The sequence below is a fragment of the Bos indicus x Bos taurus genome, chromosome 19, assembly GCF_003369695.1.
Source record: "Bos indicus x Bos taurus breed Angus x Brahman F1 hybrid chromosome 19, Bos_hybrid_MaternalHap_v2.0, whole genome shotgun sequence".
In the NCBI taxonomy this organism is placed as follows: domain Eukaryota; kingdom Metazoa; phylum Chordata; class Mammalia; order Artiodactyla; family Bovidae; genus Bos; species Bos indicus x Bos taurus.
The window spans coordinates 11,728,784-11,752,407 of record NC_040094.1 but is presented as its reverse complement, the minus strand read 5'-3'; the positions used below and the strand labels follow the sequence as shown (position 1 = coordinate 11,752,407).

Here is a 23,624-nt window from a genome sequence, read left to right as displayed (position 1 = left end):
AAATAACCATGATGATCTTCAATACATGAATGGATAAACCAATTGTGGTGGTACATCCAGGAAATGGAATATTATTTGGGAATTTAAAAAATGAGATATTGGCACTTCCCGGTGATCCAGGGGACTTTGTGCTTCCAATGCAGTGGGTGTGGGTTTGATCCTCGGTTGGGGAATTAAGATCCCACATGAAGTGGGGCACGGCCCCCCCCAAAATAAAGAACTGAGGTATCAAGCCATGAAGACAATGGAGGAACTTTACATCCATATTGCTAAGTGAAAGCAGAAAAAAACTCATACTGTATAATCCCAACTATATGAACAAAATCAGAACCTACAGAGAGAGTAAAAGATTAGTGTTTTCTTAGGGTCTGTGAGTAGGGAGAATGAGAAGGGTAAGAATAAACAGGTATAGCACAGGGTATTTTTAGGAGAGTGAAACTATTCTGTGATCCTCTAATGAAGAATGTATAACATTAAGCTCTTGCCAAAACCTATAAAACTATACAAAACACAGAATGAACTCTAATATAAAGAATTTGCTTTAGTTAGTAATGCATCAATATTGGTTCCTCAACTGTACAAAAACGGTCTTAATGACCAAGATTAACCATGATGGAGGGTCACTCCAGATATCCTGGAGTGTGAAGTGAAGTGGAACTTAGGAAGCTTTACTATGAACAAAGCTAGTGGAAATGATGGAATTCCAGCTGAGCTATTCAAAATCCTAAAAGATAATGTTGTTGAAGTGTTGCACTCAATACGCCAGCAAATTTGGAAAACTCAGCAGTGGCCACAGGACTGGAAAAGGTCAGTTTTCATTCCAATCCCAAAGAAAGGCAATGCCAAAGAATGTTCAAACTACCACATAACTGCTCATTTCACATGCTAGCAAGGTAATGCTCAAAATTTTTCAAGCTAGGCTTCAACAGTACATGAACCAAGAACTTCCAGATGTAGAAGCTATATTTAGGAAAGGCAGAGAGGCCAGGGATCCAATTGCCAACATCTGCTGGATCATATAAAAAGCAAAGGAATTCCAGAATAACATCTACTTCTGCTTCATTGATTACACTAAAGCCTTTGATTGTGTGGATCACAGCCAAAGCCTTAACTGTGTGGATCATAACAAACTGTGGAAAATTCTTAGAGATGGGAATACCAGCCAACCGTACCTGCTTCCTGAGAAACCTGTATGCAGGTCAAGAAGTAACAGAACTGTACACAGAACAATGGACTGGTTCAGAACTGGGACAAGGCTGTATATTGTCACCCTACTTAATTTTACTTCTATGCAGAGTACATCATGAGAAACTCCAGGCTGGATGAAGCACAAGCTGGAATCAAGATTGCTGGGAGAAATATCAACGTCATATATGCAGACAACCCCACCCTAATAGCATAAAGCGTAGAAGAACTAAAGAGGCCTTGGTGAAAGTGAAAGAGGAGACTGAAGACTCTGGCTTAAAACTCAGCTTTCAAAAAATGAAGATCATGGCATCCAGTCCCATCACTTCATGGCAAACAGACGGGGAAACAATGGAAACAGTGACAGACTTTTTTTACTTGGGCTCCAAAATCACTGTGGACAGTGACTGCAGCCATGAAATTAAAAGACACTTGCTCCTTGTAAGAAAAGCTATGACAAACCTAGACAGCGTATTAAAAAGCAGAGACATCACTTTGCCAACAAAGCTCCGTATAGTCAAAGCTATGGTTTTTCCAGTAGTCATGGATGGATGTGAGTTGGACCATAAAGAAGGCTGAGCACTGAAGAACTGATGCTTTTGGACTATGGTGTTGGACCAAGACTCTTGAGAGTCCCTTGGACTGCAAAGAGATCCAACCACTCAATCCTAAGGGAAATAAACCCTGATTATTCACTGGAACAACTAATACTTAAGCTGAAGTTTCAATACTTCAGCCACATGATGTGAAGAGCTTTCTCATGGGAAAAGACCCTGATGCTGTGAAAGACTGAGGGCAGGAGGAGAAGGGGGTGACAGAGGATGGAGATAGTTGGATGGCATCACTAACTTAATGGACATGAGTCTGAGCAAACTCTGGGAGATAATGAAGAAAGGGAAGCCTGGTGTGCAATCAAATTAATCTAATGCTGAAAAACATGGTCTGATCCATCTGGATGCCAGTTTATCACCAGCAATGATAACGCCACAATGTTTTATATGGTTTTTATGTATAATGCAACAGTTTCAGATGTTCCTTGACTTTATCTCCACATTTGCTTAACTAGTAATGAGAGAGTGATACTTTCCTTTAAATAGTTTTTGAAGAATTCCTTCTAAACTTGTGAAAAATCTAACCACATTCCCTTAACCCTGCACTCTGATCAAGGGCAGAAATAACTACTTAGTTTACGAAACAAAGATTTGACTTTTCACTGAAATACATTTTGTAATAAATGCTTACTTGTATGTTTTAAATCCTTTACTGGTTACATGAATCAATGGAACTAAAATAATAATGTTTTCACAACAACACAGTTTATAAATGACATTTTATACAAGTTTCTCAAGGATATAAAAAGAAACAGAAAATGTGAAACTTCTAAGTTTCAAATTTTTCTTATTCTTATTATAGGATTTATAAGGTTCATTAGAATCCCTTTAAAGATTCAGTAGAATCTGCTAGCTGGGTTGCTTTTTAAATACTTCCAAATTAATCAAATGCTACTAATGAGTTCCTTAATCTGATCTTACCAAGGAATCTAAGAGGACAGGTCTAGGAAAGAACAGAAAGGGAACTGGTATTTTCTTCTTTCCTCCTCTGCCACAACCTCTAGTATAGCATTATATTTCTAGAATAATTAAAGAAACACTGATAGGATCACTTATCTAGGATTTATGTTTCTATCTGGGTTAAAATCAACGAGCAGTCATGAACAGAATTCTAAAATTCCATGTTTTAAAATTCCCATAAACTCACAGAACTTATGTATTATAGATTAATCCTTATTCTTCAGATCATTGGTTAAGCAGCCTTCTGAATACTCATTTCCTAATATTTATCATACCTGCTTCAGAAATGAATTCATTGAAGCATAGAGATTGGAAGTGTTTGCACTGCTGAACTCTATTCAGCCATCAGTACTGCTATGACAAATTTTCACCTGTTTTCTCCATCAAGAGCAAGCTGTTTTCAAATATGAAATTGTTTTCAATATATTATTCAGAGACAGGAAGAGAGTGAAACAAGAGAGACATCCAGGGTACAAATTTAATGAGGTCTTCACTCATGAGCCCCACCCACATTTCTATGACCCTAAAAGTATATAAATTCTGTGCCCTCGATGTCACGCTTGTCACCCCCCAGTCCTAGCTCTGTCATTATTTCATTACATTTGCCAGTGTCCAAAGCAAAAACCTCTCTTTCATTTCTCTAATTTAAACTAAGTAAAAAAATATGTATTTTTTAGGAAGGGTACATTTTATATTTTGATTTAAAAGAGTTTAAGAAAGCATCAGTTCTGCACACATCACACTTCATGAGCCGCAGTCAGTAAGAATACCAGAGTAACCATCCTGTTGTGCACACGGTTATCTGAGGATGTGAGGGAGACCCCATTTCTCACTGGCTATTAACAGAGAAAGTTACTGTCCAAGTCAATTCCAACCTGTGAATTTCGTACAACTGAATAACTTCAACTATTACAATGTAACTGCATAAGCAAGAGAACCACTGTTCCGAAATCTCAACAGAAAAAACGTTTCCTGGCTGAATTAATATAAATAAACAATCTCATTTGCCTAAGGCTTTTCCCCTCCCTTCTCTTTTTAAATTCTCAATTCAAAAGGAAAACCAAAACAGAGTACTGGAGGATTAGAATACATATAAAACACAAAGATAGTCAAATAAAAACATTAGAACTTTAACTTTTGAAGTATAAGGACAAATTAAAACATAATCTCTTTCAACCTTGATTATTAGAAGTTAATCTTACCAGATAAAGCAGAAAGGTGTGCAGCCCTGTTCCAAGCCCAACAGAAGACAAAATTCCTAAGCCTATCCAGTAGGCATACAAAAGAAACTGTTTCTCTATACGTTGCACATACTGAAAAACAAAAGAGATAAGGTGATAAAAAACAAAATCAGAATTCTTAAGCAGAAATGTATTTATCAACTACAATTAAAAAAAAAGAAAAACACTAAGTTTCTAATAGAAAGTATTAAGATTCAAGGCTCCTTAAAGAGACCTAATTCCTCTAACATGTGGTAGCAGAGATGACCAAAAAAAAAAAAAAAAAAAATCATGTGACTGGAATAAAGCTCATTACTAATGTTTTAAAACTCCTACTATTATAATGACATTTGTAGGAAATATGCAAATTACTGATAACTATGAGAATAAAAATTTTTAAGACACTTAAAAGTTTCACAAATTTTGTTTAAAAAAGCATGATAATATATATACAGTTGTAAGAGATGGGTGGTTATTTATATAATATTTGGAACTAGAACATATTCTTGTGAATTCTAGTAAAAAATGTACATAAAATTATTTTTATATATTTAAGACCAAGATGCTTAATAAGCAAAAGCAAACTGCAGCCCACTGGGATACGGACTTGGAAGATTTCCAGAGTTTAGATGCTCGTACTGGACAGTAAATCCATCAAGCCGGTTCCCTGGGAACTCTTAATAGCACACACAGATTTCTTTAAAATATATTTAAAACCTGCATTTATATGTATAAAAACTTCTCTGATTAGAAGCAAACTGCTTCACCCCCCTCCTTTTAATGCCATTTATTGTTTCCTAATTTTACAAGCAATATATGTTTATTACAGACAAGTTGAAATATATAAAGTAAAAAACAACTATCGTTCATAATCTCCACCCTACCAAAGATAATCACCATTGGCATTTTGATGAATATAGAGGTAAACTGCTCTAACATGTGAAATGGTACCCTTTTAGAACTATTTCCTATCAGAATACATGAACATTTTGCTATTTTAACAAAAGTTATTAACAAAATGTCCTATTTTCCCTTCATTTATGCTGTACTTATAAACAACAGGCAAGCGAACTTCCCCCCACTTTATACATATAAAACCAAACTTTCAATCTAGGATGAGTATATGAGCTTTGATAGGTCACAGTATAGAAAATATGAAGACTCTGGTAGTGATTAAGGAATTCATGCTGCTTTGACTAAACACTGCTTGGAAAGTTACATTTAAATCCTTAAAGGTAAAAAGGAATGATATATACCAAATACTGAGCAGCCATGAACTACCGTAAGAATATTTTTAATATTTGACCTTAAAAATAAGACATTAAGATATCACTTGTAAAATAAGTTTTTTTAAAAAATCAACGAAACCCACAACAAATCCCAAAACAGTTCCATTCTGAAACTGCCTGGGATTCGGGAAGGAACAAGAACAGCACTGAACCTCATACCTGTTGATGTGCTCCTTCAACATAATACGTAGCTGTAAGCACAGCAAGCAGCAGTAAAAAAGACACCACAATGCTTTGACGATGCCATAATCTTAAAAACAAAACAAAAAAAAATGAGATACATCACAGTCTCGTTTTTAGGATTCATCACTCTCAAGACATTTCTCACTTAAACAATGAAGTTTTTTAGCTCAGGTTTAGAAGTGGTTCTTGGTGGACTGAGCTCTTTTGCTCTTAAAGACTATAGTCTCTTGATGTACAGAAGAGAATAAACAAGATACATGGGTACAGAATCTAATTTCTCACTAGAAACCCCACTGCCGCCCTCCCTATACCCCCAAATTGCTTGTATATACTCCAGCCTCTAATTGTGACAGGACTAAGAGGATATATGTATACTTCTGGCTGATTCATGCTGCTGTATGGCAGAAACCAACACAACACTGTAAGGCTATTATCCTCCAACTAGAAATGAATTTGAACAAGTATATACTGCATAGGGCTTTAGCCTTTAGTCAGAGGACTTGGATCAGAGTCTCTAAAGTACTGCACTTGGAGTAAGACACTCAACCAATCTGATTCTGTTCCTTGTTTTTAAAATCATAATGATCGTATATTTATTTTACCTTCTTCGCAGAATTGCTAGAAGAATCAAATAAACTAAAAAGTGTTACAAAATACTTTATAAACCGCAAGTACAATAAAAATGTAAGATATTATTATAGATATCTTGGAAAGGTAAACCATAAAATGATTAAGGCAATTAAAAGTTCAACTTGCTCTTTATGATATCAGAAACAGGGCTTACAAGTACTAAATTCAAAGACAGAACACAATTTCCATGGCAGAGTCCTTTTCATTGGCTCAAACTATCAGTAGTGCCACGTATCCTGAACCTTGACCTGCTAAAGAATCAGTGATTCGTACACAGGCCTGATTTCTCCTGAAGGTAAAGCCAGAAGAAAAAACTTTCGTTTTTAGGGTTCTCCTTTGCATAAAGGATTCAATAGGAGACAATGGTCAACTGTAATAATCCAGCGAACAAATAGCAGTGTTTCCCTAATCTATTTGTCTTCAAACTACATATAAAAAGGAAAATATATATGTTCCTATAACATTCTAAATTTAATTAATCCATTTTGATAGAGCAGGTGGCAGGAAGACTTCTAGAATTAGTAAAATCAGTTTATATAAAAGTTAATGGAAGACTCTTTACTTTGAGGTCCATTCCTTCAAGATTACTAGGGTTTCCAGAGAAAAATACTGCAAGGTAATGAGTGGCTGTCTCCACAGGACAATATTCTGTCTTTCTTCTCGATCCCTCCTCTTCTTTTCATTCACTGAAGAGGGGTCTGAAAAAATTAGTGCAGAAATTAAAACAGGATGCTACTTTTCCCAGTCACTCTCAAAACTCACCTATCTTCCCATCCCATGTTTGAAGGACTGCATAGAAACCTCAAAAGCAAACAACCGGACTCACACTGTGCCAAGTCTAGGCTATGTCCTGCTGTTCTACTCTTATCATTCTTTTTGGAATCATTTTAGAGTCAGGACACATGTTTCTCTTATACATTACTGAAAGTCAAAGTGAAGTCCCTCAGTCATGTCTGACTCTTTGCGACCCTATGGACTGTAGCCTACCAGGCTCCTCCGTCCATAGAATTTTCTGGGCAAGAGTACTGGAGTGGGTTGCCATTTCCTTCTCCAGGGGATTTTCCTAACCCAGGGATCGAACCCAGGTCTCCAGCATAGCAGGCAGACACTTTACCATCTGAGCCACCTCGGAAGCCCATACATTACTGGAATACTAAATTAGTCCACTTTCTGTGAAGGGCAATTTAGCATCATATCATAGAACAAAGTGATTTAGAGCTCAAAATGTGAAGGCCAACTAGTAGTAGTAGTGTTAGTCACTTAGTCATTTCCGACTCTCTGCGATCCCATGGACTATAGCCTGCTAAGCTCTTATGTCCATGGAATGCTCCAGGCAAGAATACTGGAGTGGGTTGTTATTGCCTTCTCCAGGGGATCTTCCCAACTCAGGGACTAAACCCGGGTCTCCTGCATTGCAGGCAGATTCTTTACCATCTGAGATATCAGGGAAGACCAGCAGGTTCTGCTCTAAAAAAACCTTGTGAAGGGACATCAAAACCCTGGCTCTGCCACCTACTGGTCAAAGCCAGTTAACCTTTCCGTGCCTCAGTTTTCTCTTCGCTAAAATAAAAACAGTAGTTACTTTTTAGGGTCTTGTTAAAGATTAAATGAGTTAATACATGTATATATATGTACAATTAAGGTTACTTATTATTGTAAATAATAGTAAATCTCTTGGCATCATCTCTTGAAATTATAAATGCATATACTCTCCAGTTGAGCTATTTCAAATCCTGAAAGATGCTGCTGTGAAAGTGCTGCACTCAATATGCCAGCAAATTTGGAAAACTCAGCAGTGGCCACAGGACTGGAAAAGGTCAGTTTTCATTCCAATCCCTAAGAAAAGCAATGTCAAAGCATGCTCAAACTACTGCACAATTGCACTCATCTCACATGCTAGCAAAGTAATGCTCAAAATTCTCCAAGCAGAGGCTTCAACAATACATGAATCGTAAACTTCCAGATGTTCAAGCTGGTTTTAGAAAAGGCAGAGGAACCAGAGATCAAATTGCCAACATCCGCTGGATCATTGAAAAAGCAAGAAAGTTTCAGAAAAACATCTATTTCTGCTTTATTGACTATGCCAAAGCCTTTAACTGTGTGGATCACAACAAACTGTGGAAAATTCTCAAAGAGATGGGAACACCAGACCACCTGACCTGCCTCTTGAGAAATCTGTATGCAGGTCAGGAAGCAACAGTTAGAACTGGACACGGAACAACAGACTGGTTCCAAATAGGAAAAGGAGTACGTCAAGGCTGTATATTGTCACCCTGCTTATTTAACTTATATGCAGAACACATCATGTAAAATGCCAGGGTGGATGAAGCACAAGCTGGAATCAAGATTGCCGGGAGAAGTATCAATAACCTCAGATATGCAGATGACACCACCCTTATGGCAGAAAGCAAAGAAGTAAAGAGCCTCTTGATGAAAGTGAAAAAGGAGAGGGAAAGAGTTGGCTTAAAGCTCAACATTCAGAAAACTAAGATCATGGCATCTGGTCCCATGACTTCAAGGCAAATAGATGGGGAAACAGTAGAAACAGTGGCAGACTTTATTTTGGGGGCCTCCAAAATCACTGCAGATGGTAACCGCAGCCATAAAATTAAAAGACGGCTGCTCCTTAGAAGCAAAGTTATGAGCAACCTAGACAGCATATTAAAAAGCAAAGTTATGACCAACTTTGACATTACTTTGCCAACAACGGTCTGTCAAGTCAAGGCTATGGTTTTTCCAGAAGTCACGTATGGATGTGAGAGTTGGACTATATATAAAGAAAGCTGAGCAATGAAGAATTGATGCTTTTGAACTATGGTTTTGGAGAAGAATCTTGAGAGTCCCTTGGACTGCAAGGAGATCCAACCAGTCCATCCCAAAGGAGATCAGTCCTGAGTCTTCACTGGAAGGACTGATGTTGAAGCTGAAACTCCAATACTTCAGCCACCTGATGCAAAGAGGTGACTCACTGGAAAAGGCCCTGATGCTGGGAAAGATTGAAGGCGGGAGGAGAAGGGGACAACAGAGGATGAGATGGTTGGATGGTATCACTGACTCAATCAATGGAGATGAGTTTGGGTAAACTCCAGGAGTTGGTGATGGACAGGGAGGCCTGGCGTGCTGCAGTCCATGGGGTCGCAAGGAGTCGGACTTGACTGAGCAACTGAACTGAACTGAACTGTCACTGAATAATTCTACTTAGGAGAATGATTAGGTGTAAGGAGAAACGACTTTTGTACAAGTTTATTCAGTGCGGTGTTATTTGCTTTAATAAGATGGAGGAGTGATTAAAATATGTTATACCTGAACAACAGAACACTAAGCAGCCGCAATAAAGAATAAGTTCTTGGGACTTTCCTGGTGGTTCAGTGGATAAGAATCCACCTGCCAAAGCAGAGGACTCTGGTTCAAGCCATGGTCTGGGAAGATCCCACATGCTGTGGAGCAATGAAGCACGTGGGCCACAACTATTGAGCCTGTGTCCCGCAACAAGAAACCACAGCAATGAGGAGCCTGTGCAGTGCCATGAAGAGTAAGCCCGCACGCAGCAACGAAGTCTAGTGCAGCCCAAAATACACAAAGAAAAAAGAATAAGTTCTTCATGTACAATCTCTAGAAAATAGCAAGTTAAAAATCTCAAACAAATGCACACCATGGTACAGAACAGTAAGTGTGCCATTCTCACATTAATTTTAAATTCCAAAGGTGTAGGCAATAGAAGAAGAATATACAAATGCATGTGCTTGCTGAAAGGAGTGAAAAAGTGACATGTGAAAGCTCTGAATGGGACGAGACTGTGATACAGGCAATGCCTATCTCTGAATCCTGAGACTCATGGTGAAATGATACAAAATTTATCGACAACCAAAGTAACCCAAGAGTCAGTTAAGTGCTGCAAACACATTGTGCAAAGCAATGTAGTGATCAAAATGAACAGATGGGGACTACTACTTCAGAAAGCTTTCAGTCCTTCCAGTAGAAGAAGATTTCTATGATAGAATTATAACCCTGCTGAAGTACTGATATTATTTGCAATGTGTTTCAGATGTCAAATGATCAAGTTAAAAAGCAAATCATTACAATTAACAGAAAAGGAAAACCTTTCACTTTCTTTTAAACACATAAAGGAAAGTTCTTACTTATGTTGTCTATATAAATGGTAACTGTAATTTTTAGGGTAAATGTATAAATAAGAGTCAAATATACTGAAATTTCAGAGAAGGCAATGGCACCCTACTCTTGCCTGGAGAATCCCATGGACGGAGGAGCCTGGTAGGCTGCAGCCCATGGAGTCGCTAAGAGTCAGGCACGGCAGAGTGACTTCACTTTCACTTTTCCCTTTCATGCATTGGAGAAGGAAATGGCAACCCACTCCAGTATTCTTGCCTGGAGAATCCCAGGGAGGGGGAGCCTGGTGGGCTGCCGTCTATGGGGTAGCACAGAATTGGACACGACTGAAGCGACTTAGCAGCAGCAGCAGCATATTGAAATTTACCACAAATTCCTAATTCAATTAAAATAAAAATTTATTTGTCTCAAACTAAAATTTAAAAAGAAATACACAATAATCACATTCTGACGTTTTGGATAATTACAAAAATTACAATTAGCATAATAAATAAATTTATAATCTATTTCTAAGGTTACAAAACAGCATGATAGAACTGAATGGCAAACAAAGTCCAATAAAGACTTACCATAAGATTAAAAAGCAAGGATTCTGTGTCTAGAACACTGCTGCTGTGACTACGGCCAAGCTGCTTCTGCTATCACTGTGAAAAATCACCTTATAGGCCCTTATACATCCATAATTTAATTTACCATGAAGATGAAACAAAAGATAATCTTTTACAAGATTTATAAGAATTTGATGTATTTTATATTACTATATATTATTTTATTAACAAAAGATAATATATATTAGATATATTTGAATTTTATTCCAATGAAAAGGATATCATTTAAACCCACAGATCTTCTCCCTTCAAACCACCATCCTTTACCTGTGAAGTTTCCATTATATTGTTCCTTGTTCATTGCTACACGTCTCTGGTCACAATTTTGTCCATTCTCTGCCATTTCATAGATCAATAACTCTTGAGGAGCTAATAAAACAAAATAAAATCCAGTGCTATGTTACATATTCCTGCCTTGCATCTGTGGCTGAATGAAACAATACAGAAACCACATGGTAGGAATCCCCACCTGCTATCTCAACGTGTTGACACCTTAATTTTCTCTAGTAGAAGTATTAAACATATAAAAGCCATGTTGTTGCAATCCTTTTCCAAACAGCTATCCCAGTGCTTTTCCAGATTAAAATTTGGAGGCAATTTGTCCACAGAAGGTTATAAAATACTAGTACCTTCAAACAGATAACTTAAAAGGTCTAAAGTCTTTCTGATTCATTAATAACATACATACTATCTACTCAAATTTTACCAATCTTTCAGTCCTTTGGAATTACTTAAAAAAAAAAAAAAAGATTACATTATCAAACATGTTAAAAATGTTGACAACAGATCCAAGATTCATTATATTTAGCAAGCAATTCTACTGAAAGAAAAAAAATGTACAGGCATAGAAGGTGAAAATTTTAAACGTTTAAGATGAGTTAAATGTACTCTTTAAGGACTTGCCTGGTGGTGCAGTGGTTAAGAGCCCGCCTTCCCATGCAGGGGACATGGTTCCGGCCCCTGGTCAGGGACTAAGGCCCCACACGCCCTGCCTAACTACTGAGCCTGTGTGCCTCAACTGAGACCTGAGGCAGCCAAGAATGGGTGAGTATTTAAATGGACTTGTCATATTATACTTTATATTACAAGTATAGATGTAAATCTTTTACTTAAACTCTCTAAATTACAACATATAAACGGTGCTGATGTAATTATTCCATACAAAAACATAAGATTACCTGTGCCTGTATCACTCTTTCAGGTGCCAGTAAAGCACATCTTGCTACTTAAAATGTGTATCACTTCATCAGTGCTGAGTCCTCTGCACGTGCCGTGAGTCCTGCTAGATTTAGACTCAGCTGATGAGAATATGACGTGGTCATGGGTTCAATCTTCCTACACTTTGTTAGTTAGAACTATTTTATCCCTTGGCTAAAATTCCAACCATACTTTAGGCTTCATAAAGGAAAACAAATGTAAGATTATAAAGGCTGAAGAAAAAGCCTACATTGATTACTCCAACAGAAGGTTTCTTCTTTTAGACACAATCCATTTCTGGACACCTTTTTTTGTTGCCTTCATTTTTCAATAAACAAATTAACATATCAGGAAATAAAGCACAGGTTTCCCTCAGCACAGATGGAGAGCCTGGAGCAGAGGACTGTGAGTCTAAAATCCGGATTTGCACACCAGATTTGCTACTAACTAGTTGCGTGATTTTAAGTCTCATTTTTTCTAGGTCTTGATTCTTTGGATCTACAAAAGGAGAACAAAAATTCTCATGTCCACAGAATTGATGACAATGAAGGAGTGTGTTTGGGCATGCTAGTGTGCATATAACCATAAATGGCAATACACCAAAAGGGCAGGTATATGAAGCAGTAAACCTAGCAACTGTCTGTATGAGAGAAAGTACTTCATAGCACAAGCCTCATGGCTACCACATAAGTTACATCAGTGTCTTTCATCCAACACTCACTATAAAAGTTCTGGGGTCAGCAATGGCCACTGAAGACACAAACGTGAATACCAGAAGATCCTTATCCTCCAGCAGGTCATAGTCTAGCAGGGAAACCAGATGAACACAAGACTTCAATTATAACATAAAACAATGAAATAGATATACAGTAAATAACTTAGCAGAAAGAAGACAGGTTTTGGAATCTAACAGAACTGGATTCAAATCCAAACTTCCCAGTATCTATTTTAAGCTTTGGCAAGTTTTTACATCTCTCTATATATCAGTTTCTTCAAAAGGTACTCTGAGGATTAAATAAAATAATATACATAAAATACTAATATTGGCTCATCTTTTATAGGCACTCAATATATACCAGTTACAATGATGATAATGTTAGGTAGAACAAAGGTCGGAAAACCGGAGTGAGGACCTCAGGTAAAACAACCAGCACTCCAAGGCTAGCCCAATTTACACAGGGCAGGCCCAGGAGGAGGAGAAAAAAGCATATAAAAAGAGGACCCAAAAATGGGCTGGGGCCTCTCTTCTCTTCATGTCTTTTGGGTTGGCATGCCCTCACGCCTCAAGGATATATTTTCCTTTGCTTTGTAAATAAAACTGAGCTGTAACAAAGAGCTGTAACACTGGTCGGTCCAAGGGCTGTAATGCTGGTCTGTCCAGTTGCTTCAAATTTTTGTTGCGACAAGACAGAACTGAGGAAATTACAAACTCCTCCAACAATAAGGAGACAGAAAGTACAGGATAAAGTATGGGAGCTCAGAGGGCAATACATTCATAGTAGTCATAGAAGCTGAAACTTGATTCTGTAAACTTACGTCATACTTCTGTGACAATATTTTCAAAAGACAAGCAATTACAAAAAAATGTGAAGATAATTTGTGAAAATCTATATGATCAAACCATCACAATAGGTTTAAAAAATACAAATCTATTCCACAAATCATGCTTTCTGGTTTTATTAATAAAATTAACTGAATATATCTTAAATGAACCATATAATAAAGAAGTTAAAGATTTTCCATCTTCTAGTCATTCAACATGAAGTTAAAGATTTTCCATCTTCTAATCATTCATACATAATAAGTTCTGTAAAGACTTAAAACTGCAAACTCATATTCAGTCAAATTCTGCAGGCAATTCATTTTCGAGATGAACAGCCATTTACCTACATCACAATAAAGAACATTTAATTAATTTGTGATGCAAAGATGTAAGAAGGCAGAAAAGAGCTTACGTGTTATGAAGGACACACTCTAAAACCTTTCCCCCTACAAAATACCAGTAACTCATTTCCCCAGTCTTACTCTTTCCCCTGGTATCTTCTTTGAGAGACAAAGTTTTATTCAAAACAACCTGGGTCTGTTTAAGTTCTTACTTAATAACAATGGTATTATGCAACCACTCAGAGACGTTTTACAAGACATTTCAAGAGGAACTTTTATTTGAGCAAATAATGTGTTCTTACACAATATGCTAAAGAAGAAAACAGTCCACTGACATTTCCTACTCAAAAAATTCTCTAGAAAAAAAGTCTGGAATTTTGTTTTGTAAGAAATAACGTAAGAGACTAAGTTAATTTGTCGACTTCTTTACAAACAAAATAAATACACAGTTTAAAAAACAGTTTTTGAAAACCTTTTGCCAACCTCTAGCCCCACTCCCCTACTAGAGGTTGGGAGACGAGGGTGAAAGATCAAACCCTCTAATCACGTCTAGGTTTTTTTTTGGTGACCAGTCCCCACCCTGGAGGTAACAGCGAGCCCAACAGAAGTTGCCTCATTAGAATGAAAGGTGCTCCTTTCACTTACATCACTCAGGAAAACTACAAAGGATTGGGGAGCTTTGTGCCTGGAACTGGGACAAAGACCAAATAGAAATTTCTTATGCCATAATTACTCAATTACATAAGGAGAGAATTACACACTTACAGGAGAATATGCTAGTTATGTGCTGAATTGTACCTCCCCCGCCCTTATATGCTGAAGTTCTAATCCCCAAAGTGACTGTATTTATTTTATAGTTGGGGCTTTTAAGCAGGTAATTAAGGTTAAATGAGGTCCTAAGGGTGAGACCCTAATCAGATAGATGTGGTGTCCTTAAAAGAGGAGAAAAGAGACACCAGAGACTTCTCTCTTTCTATGTATGTATGCATACAAAGGCAATGTCATGTGAGCACACACAAAGAAGACAGCCACATACCAGCCAAGAAGAGAGCTGGCACCTTAATTCTGGACTTCCAACCTCCAGAACTGAAAACATTAACTCGGTGCCCCAAAGCTGCCAATATGTCTCGACTGATCAGAGACCAAATCAGGGCAAGCGGCATTTCACCTGTACTCCATTCTTCAAGACTAATGCCTCCATGCTATTCTAATTCTGTTCTCCTTCCCACTTGAAAGTAGTTTTATTTCCTTGGAGCTAAAAAAAAATCCTACCAACATCACTTACTAGTTGCATAACCTTGGGTAAGTAATTTAAGCTTTTGCATTTGAGTTTACTCGTAAAATATCCCCATTCCTATTTTCATGTCATCCTTAAATGTTCTTCGTGTTGCTCTGGGGACTCTCGTTTATTTTCTCTACTTTCAGAACAATTATATATAATTGTCCTGCACAGAGTCTGGCTGGCACACAGCAGGCACTTAATGTTAGCTTCTCTACACCCCTTCTAGGAATGTCTCAGTTTTCCAAAACAACCATAGTCAATACTGCCCGAGTATTCATTTACAGGCACTTGGTTTCCATCTTTCTATAATATTCAAGAGCCTGCACAACTGATTTTTACAGAAGCATCGACAGAAAGATCTTGGTTTATTATGCTAAATAACAAAAATGAATTATTTTTCATCAATGCAACCACTTTGAAAAGTACCAAAAGGACAATCTGTTAAAAATCATTATAGGGTAAAAAAGCAGACTTTGCTTCTTGGCAAGAATACTATGACAAACCTAGACAGCATGTTGAAAAGCAGAGACAATACTCTGCCCACAAAGGTCCATATGTGCAGTCAAGGCTGTGGCCTTCCCAGTGGTCATGTGCAGTTGGGAGAGCCGGACAGTAAAGGAGGAGGAGGGTCGAGGGACTGATGCCTTTGAACTATGGTGCTGAGAAGTCTCCTGACAGTCCCTTGGACAGCAAGGAGACCAACCCAGTCAACCTTCAGGGAAATAAACTCTCAATACTTGTTGAAAGGACTGTTGCTGAAGTTGAGACTCCCATATTTTGGTCATCTGATGCAAACAGGTGACTCACTGGAAAAGTCCCTGATGCTGGGAAAGATTGAGGGCAGAAGGAGACGAGGGCATCAGAAGATGAGATAGCTGTATGGCACCTCTGATGCAATGGACATGAACTTGGGCAAACTTTGGGAGATGGTGAGGGACAGAGAGGCCTGATGTGCTGCAGTCCATGGGGTTGCAAAGAGTCGGACACGACTGAGTGGCTGAACAACAACAAAAAAGCTCTAGCCAATGTATCAAGGGAAAGAGGAAATAAACAGTTTTAAGGAGAGCCGCTTTTCAGTTTAATGAAGTAGCACAAATTCTGAAAATCTGTTACTAAATATTGTCAGTCAGATCCCTGGATGTGGGAATAAACCCAATTACTAGCCTGTTTAAAAGACTGAAATCTCCTCAAAAAGGAACCTAGCACATAGACATATTCCTGACATTCAATGCAGCCTTGCACAGACTGTTATAATATCGATTTGAATAGCATGCATCGTAGTTTTGTTTCTAAGAATAAAATTGTTGAAATAAACTCTACAGGTCTATAGATGGGATGAGAAGACAAAAATACGAAAGCAGATTAACTCAAACATCAAATAATTTCACTGTGAAAATATATCTAGATAACAAGAAATGCTTTAAAAGGCTGTAACTAGCAGATTTTAAATACAGCTGAAGCACACTTAAAACCTAAGGTTGATATTAAAATATGTGGGGTTTTTTTGTTTCTGGCAGAAGTGCTCAGAAAACTGCTAAAAGCAGCTCACAAAGGTTCTTTGTAGGCTGTACATCCAGTGTACTAAGACTATAATGCTCCATTCATTTTAAACATTAGCTACACTTGTAAGGCAAAAACAATGTAAAACTAAATTACTGTGAGTCCCCTAATGTGACACAAAAAACACTGAAGGATGTCATGAAAATACAACTTACTGAATGACACAAGACTTACTGGAGAATTTACCAAGATGAAAATAAAAAGAAAACAGAGTAGTGAATTTTCTTCATCACTGAATTCCAAAATAAAATGAATATACTTCCTTTTAAGAAAACCATCTATCCACATGATTCTACTTTCTCATAAAAATATTAAGTCAGCTTTCTCAATAAAACTACAGTGTTTTTCGTACAAGGCACACAAAGACAGCCAACCTGAGAATATTACATCTTTTGGTAAACTTCTTTGCTTTTAGAGTGTGTGTCCCTGGTTGGATTATTTAGTATATTCAGTCACAGACCATTCCAAAATAGTTGTAGACTTCCCTAAAAAAAGATTAAGAAACTGCAATTTCTTCTTGGAAACATAATAAATAAATACTGTAAGCGAAGAGTAATACATCTTGACCAGTGAGGTTCTGACCCAGCTTTCTGTTTGTACAGGAGCAGAAAGGCAAAGATAATTCCAACACCATGCATAGTATCAGAGTGGTTATCAGATCATCCGGCTCTGAGCCAGAGAGTCTCCATCACATGGACAGTCCAACAATCTGTTCTCTGAAAATCCATAATTTGAATGAGAATATATGAAAAATATTCCTTGAATCTCTGTGAACTTTCTAAAGTTTGGGGAAATTAAAAAATTAAAATCCCAAGTTAGTTAACAATTTAAAAGCATTCAGAATTTCAGTAAATCTCCTAATAATGGGTTAGCAGGTTATAAGTATATGTTTCTGGCTGAAAATATCCCTCAACTTAATGAAGCGAAATGTAAAGTATATGCAACTCATCAAAGTCTTCTAATTGTTGAAAAAGGGCACTGCTCCAGGTCTAATTTTTAGTTACATTTTACGTAAAAATCCAAGTTAAAAAAAAAACAACAAACAACCTGAAAGACACTTTAGGAACTCCCTTTTTGCAAGTCTGATAGATTTTGGGTGTAAAAACATGATTTTATCATCATAGGCAAAATGCATAACTTGTAAAATTACAACCTAAAAATCCCATTTTTCACTTTCTCTCAATCTATTTCTAAACGTTCATTCAGTTTTTTATAACCAATGCAATCTTAGCAAAACATTTTCACCAAAAAGATGGAGAGTGAGAGTAAGGTCAAGAATTAAGATAATAAAAGGATTTAACAGTCTAGATTTGGGAGACTCCACTAACTGAGAGACCTTCAGAATGTCATTTTGCACCCTGACTCTCCCTTTCCGCATCCAATTATTAGGCACACAGACTAAGAGACTGTCAGAATTTTCTTCCTACTCTAGGAGTCTATGAATCCTACTCAGACCAAGGCCAGGGTTTTGGATTTCTATAATAATAACTACTTCTGTACAGTGATATACAGGTTGCATAAAGAGTAGCTAATATGATACTAACATTTTGTAGGAAACAGTCATTTTTACACTTGCCTTCTACAAATGAGAAATTGAGGGCTCCAAGGGCCCCAAAGAGCAACTCAGCAGCATATAAATGACAAGGTAAGAGTTCAATCTCACTTTCTCAAGCTCAAATTCAATATTTCTTCTACTACACAAAACAGTCAAATGACAGTATTTTTCAATTCTCACCAATGAATTCTGGAGTAACAGGGGGGAAAAAAAAAAGACCAAAAAAAAAAAAAGTCTCAAAAGTTTAGCTTGTCCCAGCATTTATAATGGAGAGGGCAATGGTACCCCACTCCAGTACTCTTGCCTGGAAAATCCCATGGATGGAGGAGCCTGGTGGGCTACAGTCCATGGGGTCGCTAGGAGTCGGACACGACTAAGCGACCTCACTTTCATTTTTCACTCTCATGCATTGGAGAAGGAAATGGCAACCCACTCCAGTGTTCTTGCCTTGAGAATCCCAGGGACAGGGGAGCCTGGTAGGCTGCCGTCTGTGGGGTCTCACAGAGTCGGACACAACTGAAGCGACTTAGCAGCAGCAGCAGCAGCAGCAGCAGCAGCATTTATAAATGTTCCCCATGGAGAACACTAAGCTCTATTGCTTCTCATTATTCAAACTGACTCATTTGTAGGTTGTTACTGTTTGTATATTTCTCTGACAAAACTTCAGATTGCTTAACAGACCTCACTATTTTATTGCCCCTAAATACCTGAGGAACATAAGCTGCTCTATACAAGTCATTAATATGAAAAGTCAAGTCACTTGACTTCAAATGACAAGGGTACATGCTTCAGATTATTTATATCAAAATGAAGGCTTTAATCCAGATAGTTCTAAAATTTGTGATTTATAAACAGACTGTGAATTTGGGGCAATGGTATATAAATCAGAAAAGATTAAAGTGTTCTAAAGTTGAGGAGCATCAAAACAATACTTGATAGCAACAAGTCCAAATAGTCCAATATGTAAATAATCAAAATAAACATGAACAGATTAAACTCATCACTTGAAAAACATACTGCAAATTTTTTTTTTTGGCCACGCTTCGAGGCATGTGGGATCTTAGTTCCCCAACCAGGGATCGAACCTTCACCCCCTGCAGTGGAAAGAGGACCATCAGGGAAGTCCCTGCCAATTACATTTTTTAAAATTCCATGGTTTTAAAAGTAAGATAAAGAAAGGTTGAAAATAAGACAAATGGCCAAAGTCATTATTAGGGAAAGAGATAATGATAATAGGTTCAACTCATCAAGAAGATATAACAATTCTAGATTTGAATTCACCTAAAAGAATATAGCACCAAAATTTATAACATAAAAATAGGTTAAAGATACACAAAGATATGAATAAATCCAACATTATATTGGGAAATTTCAAAACAACTATTAATTACTGATATTTCAAATGAACAAAAAAACAAGAACAAAACATTCAGTAATGTTGGTTAAAATAGAAGATATTAACCACAAAATTAAGAAATAAAATATGAGGGGGAATATGTACAAGATTCAGCATATGACAATTAGAAAATACAGATTTTTTTCATAAACCACTTATGATTATTAAGCTAAGAAATAAGTCACAAAAAATTCTAAACAATGGGCATCATAGGCCACATTCTCAACCTAGAAATTATGTCAAACTTTAGCAACAAAAATATAAGATTTGAACATATTTAGCAGCTAATGCACATAATTCTAAATAACTTGGGTCAAAATAAGAGAAAACTGAAAAATGCTCAAAACCACTGGAATTAATAAATGTTAGCAAAGTCAGGAGAAGGTCAAAATCAATACTATATACTTGGAATAAACAAAGTTAAATTTTAAAAAGTGCACATACAATAGCATCTGAAATACTTAGAGGTAAGTTTGACAAAATATGCACAAGACCTATTCTAAAAAGGTTTTAAAAAGAAATCATGGAGGATCTAAATAAATGGGAAAACATGTACCATGCTCACCATTAGGAAGACTCAATATTGTTACTATGTCAATTTCCCTCAAGCTGATGTATAGCTTTAACGGCAATCTCAAACAAAACCTGAAGCAGGCTTTTAAAAAAATCCAAAGTGACAAATGGATTCAAAATTATATAGAAGAGCACAGAATTTAGACTAGCTAAACAATTTGGATAAACAACAGAAGTGGAAGACTTGTGCTAACTGATTTTAAGACTTGCTTTACTATAAAGCTACAGTATTCATGATAGTGTGGCTGTGGCAAAAGGACAGGCATAAATTAATAGAACAGAGTAGAGAATACAGAAACAGACCCACACACATAGGGTCAATTAATTTTCAACAAAAGTACAAGGCAATTTAATGTTGAAAGGAATATCCACTCAACTGAATAGTCTTATAAAAGAAAAGAACATTGACCCTTATTTCCATACGATCAACTGATTTGAAATGGATCATAGATCTAAACATAGGAACTAAAACTATAAAGCTTCTTAAAAAAAAAAAAAAAAACAAAAAATTTTGGCAGTCTTGGGGTAGATAGATATTTCTTAGGATTTAAAAAGCAGGAACCATAAGAAAAAAAATGTATAAACTGGACTTCATCAGGTTTAAAAACTTTTGCTCTCTGAAACACACTGTTAAAGAAAAAAAAAAGGTCAGCTATAGAATGAGAGAAAATACTTGCAATATATATATCTGACAAAGCTCTTAAAGTGAAGTCGCTCAGTCATGTCTGACTCTTTGCGACCCTGTGGACTGTAGCCCACCAGGCTCCTCCGTCCATGGGATTCTCCAGGCAAGAATACTGGAGGGGGTTGCCATTGCCTTCTCCAGGGGATCCTCCCAACCCAGACAAAGTTCTTATATCCAGACTATATCTATCTTTCTATACATACGTTAGAGTAATAAATAATGAAGATGTGCTTTACAGGCATGGAGACAGACACACTGACCAAGAAACAGAAAAGATGGCTTCTCAAAAGATTCTTGTTGGCCTTTCCTGGTGGTACAGCAGATGAGAATCCGCCTGTCAATGCAGGGGACATGGGTTCAATCCTGGTCTGGGAAGATTTCCCAGAAGAGCAGCTAAGCCCATGTGCTACAACTACCAGGCCTACACTCTAGGGCCCAGAAGCCTCAACTACTGAAGCCCAGGAGCCTAGAGCCCATGCTCCACAACAGGGGAAGCCGCCACAGTGAAGAGCAGCCCCTCTCACCGCACCTAGACAAAGCCCATGTGGCAACCAGGAGCCAGCACAACCAAAAACAAATGAATAAACAAACAAACATTTTCAAAAAGATTCTTGTATATTTGGAACTCTACATGACAGAAATGGCAAGACAGATTAGTGGGAAAAGGAGAGACTATTCACATTGATTATCCATAAAAGAAAAGAAAATCTGGATCCCACTTTGAACCATGCACAGAATTCAATTCCAAATGGACTGAAGATTTAAAAGTCAAGAATCAAAACTTGTAGAAGAAAACATAAATTCCTTTCTGCCTTGGGGTAGGGAAGGATTTCCTGAGACACACAAAAGAGCTAACCATAAAAGAAAAAGACTGAAAAATTGGACAACTTGAAATTACACTTAAAATTCATCACAAAGTATCTTAATGAGACAACAAACCAGAGGAACATATAACTGAAAAGAACTAGTAGCTGGAGTATACACAGAATTTTAAATTATTAAGAAAAAGACAAATAACGCCACAAAACTGAAACAGGCAAAAGGCATGAAGAGGTATTTCATAACAGAGATCTACCTGACCTTACTGATAATCAAAAAATATAAACCAAGGGACTTTTCTGGTGGTCCAGTGGTTAAGAATCTGCCTGCCAATGCAGGGTTTAATGCATGGTCCAGGAAGACCCCACATGCTGCAGTGCAACTAAGCCCCCGTACCACAGCTACTGAAGCCCACTCATCAAGAGCCAGTGCTCCACAACAAGAGAAGCCTCTGCTCCCTGCAGCTAGGGAAGGCCCATGCGCAGCAAAAAGGATCAGCACAGCCAAAATAAGTAAATAAATTCAAACGCACACACAAAAACACCAAGATCGTAGTGAGGTATCATTTGCATCCATTATCATCTTAAAAAACGTTTTATTGATGTATAGTTGATTTACAATATTGTACATCCACTGACTTTTGCAGGTGCTTAAACAACTGAGCCGGAGAAGGCAATAGCACCCCACTCCAGCACTCTTGCCTGGAAAATCCCATGGACGGAGGAGCTTGGCAGGCTGCAGTCCATAGGGGTCGCTGAGGGTCGGACACGATTGAGCAACTTCACTTTCACTTTTCACTCTCATGCACTGGAGAAGGAAATGGCAACCCACTCCAGTGTTCTTGCCTGGAGAATCCCAGGGACAGGGGAGCCTGGTGGGCTGCCGTCTATGGGGTAGCACAGAGTCGGACACAACTGAAGTGACTTAGCAGTAGCAAACAACTGAGCTCCAAAACTTACTTAAAAAAAAAAAAAATCATTTACTATTTCTCATGGTTCTGTGAGTTAGGTTGGGCAGTTCTGGTCTGGGCTAGCTTGGCTCTTGAGCTGGGCTGGTCTAAGCTGGATGCTCCAACTGGTCGTCCACACCCCAGCACGTTAGCCTGGGCCCTTTCTCACATGGTGGGCTCCAGGTTCAACAGAATGTTATGAGAAGACCAGCCCCTATGTGCAAGTGCTTTTCAAGTCTCTCCTTGTGGTCGTACTTCCTGATGTCCCTTTGCCCAGAGTAAACCACACAGTCAAGTACAAAGACAAGGGGTGGAATAACAGACTCTAGAAGTAAAAATCATATTGCTGAAGGGTATGCATATAATGATGAAAAGAATTTGTGACCATCCTGTAATCCAACAATTTCATAACCCACTATATCACTCTTTACATGCATTCCTTTGTATTGAAATTTGTATTTTTCATCCTGACCTCTAGATTTGTATACCTAATGGCAGTACTTGGATGAATCCTAATCACCTCAAATTGAACATGTACTTTCTTCTCCCTCCCCATTCCCCTTCCTGTAACAAACCTGGTCCTTCCCAAACCTTTCCTCTCCCAGTACTTGGCATAACCATCCACCCAGTTACTAAATCCAGAAGAACAGTCATCCCTGACTCTTCTCTCTTCCTTACCCCTCACATCCAAGACCAAGTCCTACTCCATATATATTTAGTGTCCACCCACTGTGCTCTCCACTTTTTTGCCTCCACTCTGATCCAGGCCATTTTCATCTCTCACTTGGACTACTGCAATGGACTCAATGTCTCCATTTCTACTCTTGCCCCCTTCAATTCATCCTTCACATACGAGCAAGAGTAAACTGCTTATAAATCATACTCTCTCCTCCTTGAAACTGTAGAAAGA

At 37.7% G+C, this 23,624-nt stretch overlaps 1 protein-coding gene across 3 annotated transcripts in view; it reads right to left on the bottom strand.

The window, feature by feature from the left end:
* The window catches only part of VMP1 (vacuole membrane protein 1), a 130,026-nt gene that overhangs the window by 102,254 nt on the left and 4,148 nt on the right, over positions 1–23,624 (bottom strand). For 2 of the 3 annotated variants that reach the window (XM_027518000.1, XM_027517998.1), the window contains exons 2-5: positions 11,082–11,183; positions 6,641–6,776; positions 5,425–5,515; positions 3,959–4,069 (exon numbers count right to left, since the gene is read on the bottom strand). In XM_027518000.1, coding sequence (XP_027373801.1) covers positions 3,959–4,069; positions 5,425–5,515; positions 6,641–6,776; positions 11,082–11,157 — 414 coding nt within the window. In that variant the 5' untranslated portion in view covers positions 11,158–11,183. Of the gene's footprint in view, positions 1–3,958; positions 4,070–5,424; positions 5,516–6,640; positions 6,777–11,081; positions 11,184–12,732; positions 12,816–23,624 lie in introns of all 3 variants that reach the window. The other variant, XM_027517999.1, reaches the window with a different exon arrangement.